The sequence below is a fragment of the Choloepus didactylus genome, chromosome 1 (genome assembly GCF_015220235.1).
Source record: "Choloepus didactylus isolate mChoDid1 chromosome 1, mChoDid1.pri, whole genome shotgun sequence".
In the NCBI taxonomy this organism is placed as follows: Eukaryota; Metazoa; Chordata; class Mammalia; order Pilosa; family Megalonychidae; genus Choloepus; species Choloepus didactylus.
Window position 1 is genome coordinate 92,315,995 of NC_051307.1, and position 14,838 is coordinate 92,330,832.

The 14,838-nt window shown below is 38.7% G+C and overlaps 1 protein-coding gene across 1 annotated transcript in view; it reads right to left on the minus strand.

Annotated features, from left to right (window-relative positions):
- The window catches only part of SLC12A8 (solute carrier family 12 member 8), a 139,567-nt gene that overhangs the window by 115,153 nt on the left and 9,576 nt on the right, over nucleotides 1-14,838 (minus strand). The window contains exon 4 of the mRNA XM_037815469.1: nucleotides 10,723-10,954. Within this exon, the coding sequence (XP_037671397.1) occupies nucleotides 10,723-10,954 (232 nt within the window). The remainder of the gene's footprint in view (nucleotides 1-10,722; nucleotides 10,955-14,838) is intronic.

Here is a 14,838-nt window from a genome sequence, read left to right on the forward strand (position 1 = left end):
CTAGAAGCAAGCCAAGACTGTGTTGTGTTGAGAAGAAATAGGAAGAGACCATTTCAAATCAGTAAAGGTGGCCAACATGTCAAAAGGGGTCAAGAAGAATAAGAAGTAAGAAATTTCCTGGATTTGGAATCAAGAGGTCACTGGTACCCCACCTACAGCAATTTCAGCAGAGCACAGAGGCAGACATGCTTGCCTCACCCCTTTGCCTAGCTCCCTAGCAGTGATCTTGGCTTTCTTTCAGTCAAGCACAAGCCCCATCCTTAGCTCCAATACTCCAGAACCAGCTCCCACCTGCTGGTTCATCCCAAGATGAACCTGTGCCTGCCTCTGCTGTGCACTGTCCAACGGACCCACCCCACAGCAATGGCAAAGTGCCAAAGTAGAACAGAGAGTGTGAAATGAGCTCTTGCATAGAGGGTGCTACAGAGGGATGCCAGGCAAACAGTCTTCCTAGATGACCAAAAATGTTAAGCTTGGAGATGCATCATTTCATTTTTAAATGCAGAAAGTAGAATAAAATGTGCCACATGTCACTTTATTTTCTAAAATAGATTTTTCTCTATATTTGCCTGACTTCTATGGCAATAAAATCACTTTGGCATGATACTGATCTTACATAAATGAAAATATGATCCAACAAAATGGCATTTTAGGAGCTTAAGCCAAACAAATGCTTGACAGTGTCTTGTTTAAATTAAGGTGTCATGGTATTTAGTTTTTTATAATGATGAAGCTCTGTGTCACTGCCTTGTGCCATGATGCTTGTTTTGGAAGAAACAGGAAGGAGGTGGAGAGAAGAAAGAGCGGCCCATGCTGGCTGCCTGCAGGCTAAGGAAGAATCATTGGTGTCCCGGAAAGAGAAGAGAAGAGTAAAGGGCTAGGAAGAGTATTTGAAGACATAGTTGGGGAAAAAATCCAACTCTTCTAAATGACATAAATATGCAATTTAAAGAAGCTTAATGAACTCCAAATAGAATAAATCCAAATAAACCCACTCCAAGACATATTCTGATCAGATTGTCAAAAGCTGAAGAGAAGGAGAAAGTCTTGAAAGCAGCAAGAGAAGTGTTCCCACATACAAGGGAAACCATGTAATAATAAGTACTGACTACTCAGTGGGCACCATAGAAGTGGGAGGGTAGTGGTATGGCATATTTCAGATTCTGAAAGAAAAATTGCCAACCAAGAATTCTTTATCCAGCAGAGCTCTCCTTCAAAATTGAGGGAGAGTTTAAAACTTTCACAAACACACAAATTCTGAGAGAATTTGTTAACAAGAGACCTGCCCTGCAAGAAATATTAAAAGGAGTTCTACCAGCTGAGGAAAAAAAGAAAGGAGAGAAAGGTCTGGAAAAGGGCATAGAACAGAAAAGTATTAGTAAGAGTAACTTAAAGGAAAAAAAAGGGGGAGGGGAATAGATCTGACAAATAAAAACCAAAGGATAAGAGGGCTGGTTCAAGAACTGCTTTAACAGTAAAAACATTGAATATGTATGCATTAAACACCCCAATTAAAACAGAATGGCAGAATGGATTGAAAAGTATGATTCATCAATAGGCTGTTTACAAGAGACTCATCTTAGACCCGCCAGCACAATGAGAGAGAAAGTGAAAAGATGGGAAAAAACATTCAATGCAGGCTATAGCCCAAAGAAAGCAAGGGTAGCAATCCTAATATCAGACTAAATAGACTTTAAACACAAAGATGTCATAAGAGACAAAGAAGAACACTATATATTAATAAAAGAGACAATTCACCAAGAAGGAATAAAAATCATAAATGTTATGCACCCAATCAAGGTGTTCTAAAGTACATGAGACAACATTGGCAAAACTGAAGGGAACAATAGATTTTGGAAGGAGACTTCAATACACCACTCTCTTCTATAGATAGAACAACCAGACAGAGGACCAAAAGGAAATTGAGAACCTAAACAATGTGATAAATGAATTAGACTTAACAGACATATATAGAGCATTGCATCCCAAATTACCAGGATATGCATTCTTCTCTAGTGCCCATGGAACATTCTCTAGGATAGATCATATGTTAGGGCACAAAACAAGCCTCAATAAGTTTTTTAAAATAGAAATTATTCAAAGCACATTCTCTTATCATAATGAAATGCAACAAGAAATCAATAAGCACCAAAGAACCAGAACATTCACAAATATGTGGAGGGGTTAAGTAACACACTCTTCAATAATCAGTGGGTCAAAGAAGAAATTGCAAGAAAAATCAGTAAACTTCTAGAAACAAATGAAAACGAGAATACAACATATCAAAACCTATAGGATGCAGCGAAAGTGGTACTGAGGGAGAAATTTATAGCTCTAAACATATATATTAAAAGAGAAGAAAAAGCTAAAATCAAAGACCTAACTGGCCAACTTAAGAAGCTACAGAATGATCATCAAACTAACCCTAAGGCAAGTAGAAGAAAAGAAATAACGAGGATTAAAGCAGAACAAATGTTACAGAGAACAAAAAACGAAAGAGAGAAGAAATAAAACCAAATGTTGGTTGAGAAGATCAACAAGATTGACAAACCCTTAATTAGACTGACAAATTCAAAAAGAGAGAAACCCAAATAAATAAAATCATAAATAAGAGTGGGGATGTTACTATGGATCCTGAAGAAATTTTAAAAATCATAAGAAGATACTGTGAAGAACTTCAGGCCAACAACCTAGACAATTTAGAGGAAATGGACAATTTCCTGGAAGCACATGAACAGCCTAGACTGACCCAAGAAGAAAGAGAAGACCTCAATAAATAAATCACAAGTAAAAAGATCAAGTAAGTCATCAGAAAGCTTTCTACAAATAAAAGCCAAGGGCCAGATGGTTTCACAGGGGAAGTTTATCAAACTTTCCAAAAAGAACTGACACCATTCCTACTCAAACTCTTTCAAAAAACTGAAGATAAAGGAACACTAGCTAATTCATTTTATGAAGCTAACATCACTCTAATACCAAAACCAGATAAGATACCACAAAAGAAAGGAAAACTACAGGCTAATCTCCCTCATGAATATAGATGCAAAAATTCTCAAAAAAATACTTGCAGATAGAATCCAAAGAAACATTAAAAGAATCATACACCATGACCAAGTGGGGTTCATCCCAGGAATGCAAGGGTGGTTCAACATAAGAAAATCAACCAATATAATACAACACATTAACAAATTGAAAGAGAAAAATCAAATGATCATTTCAATAGGTGCTGAAAAAGCATTTGACAAAATTCAGCATCCTTTTTGATAAAATCACTTCCAAAGGTAGGAATTGAAGGTAACTTCCTCAATATGATAAAGGGCATATATGAAAAACCCACAGCCAGCATAGTACTCAACAGTGAGAGACTGAAAGCCTTCCCCTAAGTAATGGGGAATGAGATAAGGATGCCCACTGCCACCACTATTATTCAACATTGTGCTAGAAGTTCTAGCCAGAGCAATATGGCAGGAAAAAAAAATAAAAGGCATTCACATTAAAAAGGAAAAAAGTAAAACTGTCATTATTCGCAGATGATATGATCGTATATTTGGAAAATCCTGAGAAATCAATGACAAACCTACTTCAGCTAACAAACAAATTCAGCAAAGTGGCAGGATACAAAATTAATGTGCAAAAGTCAGTAATATTCCTATACACTAGAAATGACCTAATTGAAGAGATACTCAAGAAAAAATTCCATTTACAACAGCAACTAAAAAATTCAAGTACCTAGGAATAAACTCAACTAAGGATGTGAAAGACCTCTACACAGAAAATTATAAAACTTTACTAAAAGAAATCAAAGAGGACCTAAATAGGTGGAAAGATATTCTGTGTCCATGGAAAGGAAGACTAAACATCATTAAGATGTCAATTCTACCCAAATTGATCTACAGATTCCATGCAATTACAATCAAAATTGCAACAACCTACTTTTCAGACTTAGAAAAACTAGTTATCAAATTTATTTGGAAGGGAAAGGGGCCTCAAATTGCCAAAGCATTCTAGAAAAAGAAGAATGAAGTGGAAGACTTACACTTCCTGACTTTAAAGCGTATTATAAAGCCACAGTGGTCAAAACAGCATGGTACTGGCACAAAGAGACATACTGATCAACGGAATCAAATTGAGAATTCGAAGATAGACTCCCAGATCTATAGCTGACTGATCTTTGATAATGCCCCCAAAACCACTGATCTGGGACATAACAGTCTCTTCATCTTCAACAAATGGGTCTGGAAGAACTGGATATCCATATCCAAAAGAATGAAAGAGGACCCCTACCTCACACCCTATATAAAAATTAACTCAACATAGATTAAAGACCTCAATATATAAAGACAGCACCATAAAACTCCTAGAAGATAATGTAGGGAATCATCTTTAAGACCTTGTATTATGAGGTCACTTCTTAGATCTTACACCCAAAGCACAAGCAACAAAAGAAAAAATAGATAAATGGGAACTCCTCGAAATTAGAAGCTTTTTTACCTCAAAGGAATTTGTCAAAAAAGTGAAGAGGCAGCCAACTCAGTGGGAAAAAAATATTTGGAAACCATGTATTCTGGTTTGCTAATGCTGACAGAATGCAAAACACCAGAAGTGGATTGGCTTTTATAAAGGGTACCATAAAACTCCTAGAAGATAATGTAGGGAAATATCTTCAAGACCTAGTGTTAGAGGCAGGGCAAGATGGCAGCATAGGGAGGTGTGGAATTTAGTTAGTCCCCTAGAGCAACTAGCATAGTCAGGCATAACTAGAAAATAGTCTGGAACAACTCTTTGGGGGACATCTGTGACCACATACACACTGCACATCAGTCTGGGAATGGGTAGAATGGCATAGAACTAAATGGAAATATCCTCACATAGACTGTGGTGGTGAATGCATAACTATGTGATTATACCAGGAATTACTGATTGTTTACTTAGGATGGATTGTATATATGGGGCATGAATAAAACTGTTTAAAAAATAAACAGAGGGATACAAGTGCTGGGGAAAATGTAGAGAGAGGTATGTTCCTATTCCCTGTTGGTGGTCAAGGAGAATGGTGCAGCCCCTGTGGAAGGCAGTATGATGGTTCCACAGGAAGCTAAGAATGGAGTTGCCATATGGTCATGCAGAACTGAGAGCAGGAACATGAATGGACATTTTCACACCAGTGTTTACGGCAGCAGTATTCACGATTTTCAATGGATGGAGGTGGCCTAGGGTACATCGACTAATAAATGGAATGGTGAACTGTGGTGTATACATACAATGGAATACTGAGCAGTGACAAGAAGGAATGAAGTTGTGAGGTATGCAAATAGATGAATGGATCTTGAGGACAGTATGTTGAGTGAAATCAGCCAGAATTGAAAAGACAATCATTATAATGCCTCACTAATATGGACTAATACGAACTATAATGTGCAAACTCTGAGAATTGAATCTGTAAGCATAGGTTATCAGGGGAAGACTGATTGTATGGGTTCCTTGATTGTAAGCTCTTACAGCAGTCACATCTATTCATGAGTTGTAACAGTTATTTCTAAATTCTGAGATGCTGAGCGGTTTGTGTATAACCTAGTTGGTGTCTGTAACTTTGGGTATCTGTGTGACACCTGAGACTCAGAGCCAGAGTTCGGCAGCTATGAATGTCAGCATTACCATATACAGCAACTGTTAAAAGAGCTGAAATAGAGATCAGACTTCAAGCAGAGATATGAACAAAATGTACTTGGTTGGGACTAAAGTAAATCAGACTAACGGGTAATGGATGATACTGACTGTGTTTTAAAACTTCACCTTCTATGTGAGACCAAAAGAAGAGATGTTTACTTGGTGCAAAATCTGTATTTTTGTAGCACACTTTCTAATTTAACTTGTATGGTCAGTTTATTCAAACACCATAATTACATGGAACTTTGAATAGGGGGTGAGATCTGGTTGGTTTTTACAGCTTAGCATGAAGCTCTGATATATCCCAGAGTAATCTGGGCAGAGATTAAAAAGTATTTGCAAAGACCCCTTGAGGGACTGGGGGGAAATGTGGTAATATTAAACTTCCCCACCTGGGGAATTCCTGATACTCTCACAAGCATTGGGTACTACTAATTTAGTAGGCCGAGCTTGATCTTGGAGCTTGCCCTTAGGAAGCTTGTTGCTGCAAAGAAGAGGCTAAGCCTACTTACAATTGTGCATAAGAGTCACCCCCAGAAAATCTCTTTTGTTGCTCAGATGTGGCCTCTCTCTCTAAGCCAACTCTGCAGGTAAACTAACTGCCCTCCCCACTATGTGGGACATGACTCCCAGGGGTGTAAATCTCCCTGGCAACATACGACATGACTCCCAGGAATGAACCTGGCCCTGGCATTGAGGGACTGAGGATGCCTTTTTGACCAAAAGGGGGAAAAGAAAGGTAACAAAATAAGGTTTCAGTGGCTAAGAGATTTCAAATAGAGTTGAGAGGGCTATCCTGGAGATTACTCTATACAAGCTCCAGCTAGATACTCCAATTGCCCACAGTATGCCAAGCCCTAACCAACAGTAGTCCTGAAAATACTAAAGAATACCTATGTCCCTACCTGAGACTATATAAAAGTTTCACCCAGTAAGTTCACTTTTTCAGAAACTTAAATCCTCCAAGGTGTTCCTATGCCAGCTAAGTCCCAAAACCCAGAGGCAACATCCTTTCCAAGAACATCAACCAGATGCATCCCCCTTCCCCATAATGTTGACACCCCTTTTCAATATGAACAAGTTAAGGTGGTCACTGCTCAGATATCCCTGAAGATTGAGACAGTGATCAAATGAGAGCAAAGGCTAGCAACTGTCAAGATAGAATCTAACAAGGGATTATGAATACTGAATCTGACCCACAGAAAATGCAAGAAATAAAAAAATGTCTATTGTTGTTATAAGCCACCAAATTTAGGAGTAATTTGTTACACAGCAATAAATAACTAATACATGTGCCAATCTCCCTTTGGGGAGTTGGAGTGGGAAAATGGAATTACGTAGGAAACTTCCATTTTTAACTTTACTTCATACATTTTTACTTTTATATTTGTTGGAATGATTTGCATTTTTAGTATTTTATATAAAAATAAAGAAAAGAAGTAAAGTTTGGCTTAAGTGGTTTTTAAAATTTTTTTTCTGATTTTAAAGAAATACTAGCCAATTGAAGGAAAAGTATATTTTAAGATAATATAATCACCTATAATCTCAGGAGAAAGACTCACTGTTAACACTTAAGTATAGTTGCTTCTAGTCTTTTTTTCAAATATATGTATTTGTATATGTCTATGTATATGTCTTTTTTTAAAATTCATTTTTATTGAGATATATTCACATACCATACAATCATCCAAAGTGTGCAATTGTTCACAGTGCCATTACATAGTTTTGCATTCATCACCCCAATCTATTTTTTGAACATTCTCCTTGTACCAGAAAAAGTGAAAATAAGAATAAAAAATAAAAGTAGGCCCCGGGCAGCGCCCCAGGCCCCGGCACAGGCCTGTACTACGGCCCGGCCGCTGGCGGAACACACCCTGCTCTGCGGCCGCCGGGACCTGCGCACCGGGACCACCGCGAACTGGGCGCCTGGACAAGACAGCTTGAACTTCCGCTGCCTCGACCAGATTCTGAATACCAAAAAGCAGAGTGCCCATTTGATGAATTTGAGGAAAACAGGAACTTTGGGTGATCCAGGCTCTCTAGATGAGACCACCTATGAAAGACTGGCAGAGGAAACTCTGGATTCCCTAGCAGAGTTTTTTGAAGACCTTGCAGAAAAATCTTACACATTTGAGGATTATGATGTCTCATTTGGGAGTGGTGTTTTAACAATTAAACTGGGTGGAGATCTGGGAACCTATGTGATCAATAAGCAAACCCCAAACAAGCAAATCTGGTTATCTTCTCCATCCAGTGGGCCCAAGCGCTATGATTGGACTGGAAAAAACTGGGTGTACTCCCACGACGGCGTATCCCTCCGTGAGCTGCTGACTGCAGAGCTGACTGCAGCTTTGAAAACCAAATTGGACTTATCTTCCTTGGCCTATTCTGGAAAAGACACTTGATGCCCAGCCCATTTTTAAGGACATTAAAAGCTATAAAGCCAAGACCCCAGCTTTGTTCTACAGCTGCGTGAGTGTCTTTTCTTTTCCATTCCTGCTTTTGAGGACACTTGCATGGTGTGTAAGGGCTCTGTGCAAAGAATGAGCCGCCTCCCACCCCACTGCCAAGTGCTGACTTTTAATTCCTAAAGCGTTTTTTTCTATTTATTGTCTGATTTCCTCCGTCATATGATCTCCCTTTTGTCATGAGGACATACCCATATGTTAACATAATTACCCTCTAACAAAGTAAAATATTAAGAAGGAAAAATTCTGGAAAAAAAAAAAAGTAAAAAAGAACACCCAAACCATTCCTCCCACCCTATTTTTCATTTAGTTTTTTGTTCACAGTACCATCATATAGTTGTGCATTCATCACCCCAATCTATTTTTTGAACATTCTCCTTGTACCAGAAAAAGTGTCTTTTTCTTTTTTAAGAATCAAAATCATTCTGGTAAATCCATTTTGAAGATTATGGTCTAGCTTCAGTTTGGATTTTTAACCACAAAGAAAATAGTCCATATAAAACATCAGTGATACAAAAAACAGATTCTAGAGGAACCAGTTGCCATGGGAATAACTGAAAATAAATTTCATTTTCTGTTACCCCCAGCCAATGATCTGACCAGGAGAAAGGAGAAATACTTGGAGTAGGTTAGAAAAGCAGCCAGGAAAACTTCTCATTGAGAAGAAGGAAAATACAGCAGTCTAGTGGGGTTTCAAAGAGGCCAGTAGTATCACCAGGAAATTTAACTGATTATGCTCTTTCAACAACCATGCAGATGGAAGGAAAAAATAGCCATTGATCAGGGTCTAGAGTGGTTTCTCTCCCATACAAAGAAGTATTTGACTTCCAATGGGCGGGTAGTTCTCCTTCAGTATCTGGGCTATCTTTGCAGGGTGGTGCAAGGTCAGAAAAAAAAAAAAATCACCTCTTTCCTGCAACCAAGGGAGATCCCTGCCACCAAAGGCGGTGCTCCAAATACACAACAACCTGCAAAGCCAGGCTTCAACTGATCAGTGTGGACAGCACACTGGCCCTTAGCATTGAAGTGAGCCCTGGGGACCCTTCCATACAAGGGTTAACACTTGAGATGCTGGACCACGAGGCAGGCCAGGGATTCTGGGGGAGGGGCCAGGATGACAGAGGGTAGGGGCCACTCAGGGAGCTCAGGGCAATGACTACTTTCCAACAGAAGTATTTGAATTTATAAAACATGGATGCAGCCAGACCAGTATGTACCAGCTGAGCGTCTGACTGTCCCATAACCAACATTTTTATAAAGGAAAAGACTGGTTAGACTACACACCAGGGGCTGCCCTGAAGGAGTAGAGCAGAGTTACTATCTCAAAAAGACAGCATGTAGTGGGAAGGAAGCACACAGACAGGTGACGATGTTGCTAGACAGGTCCAGCTGCTCACCGCGAGGGAATGGCTCAGCTTCAGAGTCAAATAGATCTGGTTTCAATTCTCACTTCTGCCACGCATTACCACAAATTCGATAATTTCTGAACCCTAGTTTCCTTACCTCTAAAACAAGCATAATTGTTTCTCCCTCATGAGGTCGCATTAAGGATTAAGTGAAATAAGCCATGTAAAGTGCTAAAACCAACGGCTGGCATATAGGAAGTGATCAATCAAATGTAGTTGCTATAATCATCCTCATTAGCACCACCACCACCATCATCATTAGAGGTTTTTGTCTGTGCTGCATATCTTTTTTTTTTTTAAACACAGCTGGTACCCCGCCCCCTTTCCCCTGTCCAAATTCCAGTTGAGATGTCTTGGGTCACTGTCACTATATAAAGATAGAGCCCCTGAAGTGTGGAACATCAGGCAGTTATCTTTTCCTACAGCATCCTCGGAATAGATCTGTACTCTAGAGATAAACAAAGACTTTTGATGCCAAACCAACTCAAATCACAAAGCTACAAAGTTATGGACACTCTGGGCTTCTCAGTCAAAGCATAAGGATTTAGGATTTAGCATTGGCAAGCATCTTCAAGGCTGGGACAACCAAGAATTAGATTATGCAGTGATAAATTGGTTACAAATATGAGACTGTTTCCAAATGGTGCAAAATTGTACCTGGTTGTGTATGTTCTTTCTTTAAGCTTAGTTAATAGTTTCATATTTTTATTTTGAAAAAAATTAACACAGAAAACTCAAACATATACCTGTCCCCAGTTATCAAAAATAACTATTGATATTTGGTTATATCTGCAGCATCCTGTTTAAAAAAAAAAAAAACAAAATAAAATAGATAACATCTACCTTCTTCCCTAACTCCATATGTATTTCCTGCCCCCTCTCAAGTCAATCACTGCTATGAAATTGATCTGCATACATCCATTTCTACTTTATTCTTTGTTTTACCTGAATGTTCTGTGTTTTCCCCAAATAGAAAGAAAATAAAACTTGGAAAATGTGCTCTATGAAAATATCTACGTGAAGAGGGGCACCGAGGTACACCCACTCACCTGGTCCAGACACAGCTCACACTAACTATAGTTCAAGCATACTGCGAGTAGTTTTGCAAAGTCACACCCATAAATACCTATAAAGCAGTGCAGACCATTTTAAGTCCATATACTGGACCCCAAAAGGCTTACCTGGGTCCAGGTGTGTGAAAGAGCCCACCACGAAGTCTAGTGTGGACACGGCCAGCAGGAACAGCAGCAGCAGCTGGAGGCGGATTATCCACTTGACTCCTGCTAGGTTAATCCCCAGCAAGGCCAGAAGCACCGCAACTGAAATTCCTCGCACAGCCCAGATAGTCCTGAGGCCCAGCAAATCCGAGATGGATTCAGCAAAGCCAGTAATGTACATGGCACCTGCAACACACTGACAAGTGATACCAGATAAGAAAAGTCAACAAAAGAAGCATCAGAAGCCCAAAGGACCAAACTGCCCAACACTGAGAACCTATTCACAGCTCTCAGACACATGCACTGTCACCAAGCCTCAGCATTTGGGAGCCAGCATAGGAATTACACAAGTCATTCTCACCTGTGAACTCCATCTCAGGCACCATCTCTGCTCATCTACATCTCTACCAGAAGGGAGAAGGAATACCAAGTCCAATCTAGGGCTGACTGCCAATGATAACTAAGATGAAAAAATTATGGGAAGTCTCCACTGCGATCAAGATGGCAGAGTGAGACACTTCAGGGCTCTGACCCCCACTGAAGCACTGAACAACCAGCAAGAAGTGGCAGAAACATCTTTCTCAAAGCCTCAGAAAATGGTTAAATGACTGTAGTAACAGGGTGAGCACCAAATCAACAAAAAGCCTACCTGAAAGTAGTAAGGTCTTGTGGTGCTCTGGCCAGCCCCTCCCTTACCTCTCACCTGCTAGGCATGGAGCAGGCCTGCAGTTCCATTGTGGATCCCTGGTCCCAGTTCTGGAGGGAGCACAGTAATCCTTATGCGCATACTGGGAGCTTATATGTTTGGCCCAATCTGTCTGATGAGGGTGTGAGGAACTTGCTGTCCCAGAACTTGCCCTAAATTTAGAAGACAGCTCACTGAGCTCTCCTACAGATCACTGTGGGCGAGCAGTCAAATCACGCTGCCTGGGGCAAGGGATTGTTGGCCATGGGATGTATGCTGCAGTGCCCTGGGAGTGTGAGGAAAATGTTTCCTAAGGAAGAGGGGATATTTGGAACCATGTAAACAGGGGAATTCTTAGGGCCACATACACCTGCCTAAGACAAGATGACTGTGTAGAAAGGATTGGGGAGACCCCTAAGCTTTGATCTCAAGTGATTCTCTAAACTTATTGTATGGATAAGTACTGAAGGAGAGCACTTGCACAGGTCAGTCTGTGAAGACTAGGAAATATATTTCCTTTATTCCTCCCCCCCTCCTTTTTAAAAATCTCTTGGCATTCAAAGAAAGCTCAGTCATAACACTAGCTGAATACAAATTTAAGGAACAAATATCTCGGCATCTAAATTCCAGAGATAACACATTAAAATACCAAAATGTCCAGGTTTCAACAAAAGATCACAAAACATACAAAGAAAGAGGAAGTGATGGTCCAGGCACGGGAGAAGATTAAAGTGTTAGAAACCATCAATGAGGGGGAACATAGCTGAGACATATACCAAAGACTTTTTAAAAATGGTCCTAAATATGCTCAAAGAGTTAAAGGAAAACATGGACAAAGAACCAAAGATAATCAGGAAAACAACAGATGAACACAAAGAGAGTATCAATAGAGAAGATGATAATTACGAAAAGGAACCAAACATAGCAGAAGAGCACAGGAACAGAAACTTAAAATTCCCCAGAGGGGTTCAAAAGCAAATTGGAGCTGGCAGAAGAATGAATCAGAGATCTTGAAGAAAAGACAATTGAAATCATCCAGTCTAAGCACAAGGAAGAAGGAATGAAGAAAAGTGAAGAAAAGTGAACAGAGCCTGAGGAATCTGTGGGACACCATCAAACATACCAATATACACATTGTGAGAATCTCAGAAGAAGAGAAAAAGGGGCAGAGAGAATATTCAAAGAAATAACGGCTAAAAACTTCCCAAATTTAACAAAAAATATGAATATACATATCTGTGACACATTATAATTAAACTGCTGAATGCCAAAGATAAAGAGAGAATTCTGAAAGCTGCAAGAGAGAAGCCACATATCACATACAAGGGAGACTCCATGAGATTAATTTCTGAAGTCTCATCAAAAACTATGGAGGCAAGAAGGTAGTGGGAATAACCTATTTAAAGTGCTGAATGCAAAAAAAAAAAAAATGCCAACCAAGAACTCTATATCCAGCAAACCTGTCTTTAAAAAATGAGGGAAAGATGAAGATATTCCCAGATAAACAAAAGCTATGCTTCCCCATCTTCTAAACCTAAACCAAATGTGTCTAGAAGTCCAATGTGGCAAGGAAAAACCTGATCTTCACCAAATCTACTGTTTTCCCACCTTATTTTATTGGTGTATAGAATGTTGGGAATCCCAATATTGACTGGTTTAAAAAAACATGTGAAAGATTTGACTAGATGATGAATGCCAACAATAAGTCTGCTGGGGTTTCATGTAGAAGATGAAGAGATAACATTCAAAATTAGTTCAAGGATGATTTCCTTAAATGTGTCTTAAGAAATACAGACACTTAAAACTCTATGTTGAAAAAAGAATAGATTTTATCTTATCTAGAGAGAAAGGATAGGATGTAGAATGGAGATTCGGTTTTCATTTGACTCATTAAATATATAAGACCATAAAATGATTAGATAATATAAACCCTTCCATGATTCTATTTATATGTACATTACAAGGAACCTCCAAATGTTACCGTAAGTCCTCCATGGACTGTTTCACCAGTATTAAGTGACTATACTCGAGGTGAAGTTTTACACTGTTAAGCTACCACTGTTCTCTTGGGAACTCAACTCCTTCTTCTGAGTCTTTAAATTTGACACTGTAGCTGACTTTTTATGTCGGAATTGACATGTGTCAGGGCAATGATATTTTGGAATCCACCCCAAATCCAAGTGTAAGGAATGAATTTTACTTAAACACTTACAAAATCAAATGGTAGGGATTTCCCATCACATCCCCATCCAACAACAGTGCAAGATTCATTTAGCTAAACTGATTCCAAAGAGTAGAAGTGCACTGACCTCAACTCATTTCAAAATACTGCCTTTTAAATTTCTGCATATGTTGAATACTTTTTACAATTTAATAAATGATCTGTTTTGAAGGTAAAATTGACAGGTCTTGAAATTAAAAAGGCAAACATGAAGGAGACAAAAATAATGTAAATCAAGTATTTGAGAAGTAAAGACTAGGAACTACCCTGTATTAAATTCATAAAAACTTTTATATTCTTTCTGTAAATACTTTCTTAAACTATATGAATCAGCATAGCCACATTTGGAACACTTTCTCTATTCGGTTAATATTTTTAGACAGTTAGAACCTGGACCTCAGCCAAAAGTGGGCTTGATTCCGGAAAGTAAATCTTTTATAACTGCCTCAATGTACAGAAACCTTTTTAAAAATAGACACCCCCGTGAAGTTTTTTTGCTTGCATGGTCACACACTGATGCTGAGATGTTCCAGCATCTAATACAGTCACAGTAGTCTTGATAACTAGTCATTTTTCCCCATCTTTAGAAACCTACACAAGAACACCGGATCCAATAGATCTCAAACTACTGTGTGTGTGAATGAACACTCCCTTTTGCTTCAAATCTGAAGGCTGTACATCTGTTTTGGCTTGTATATTGTGTTTGTGTTTTTATGCTGTGATTCACAGTGATTTCTCATATTATAGAATTGATTTGCTTTAACACAAACTGTAAAGACAAAGAAATGGCTGAAAGAGCAAAAAAAAATTTTTTAAGTTACTGTGAGGATTAAAAAAGATTTATATAAAGTCCTAGAACAATATCAGGCTTACAGTTACTGTTATAAGAATAATAGCTATTGTCATTACCATTATTACTTTATTATCATTAGTTAGTGAAGAAGAGAAAACAAGTTAACCATAAATTTCACGAAATGCTTAGTGCTAATGAAGGTTTTTATTAGTGAAAAAAGGCAGAAAAATAAATGAATCAAGTATTGAATTAAGAAATCATAAAAAGATCAACATAAGTAAAAAGAAAGGAGGAAGAGGTAGTTATAAAAAGAAATACGAAAATTAATGAAATAGAAGGAAAAAACAATAGAAAGAACACAGAAAAACAAAAGCCATCCTT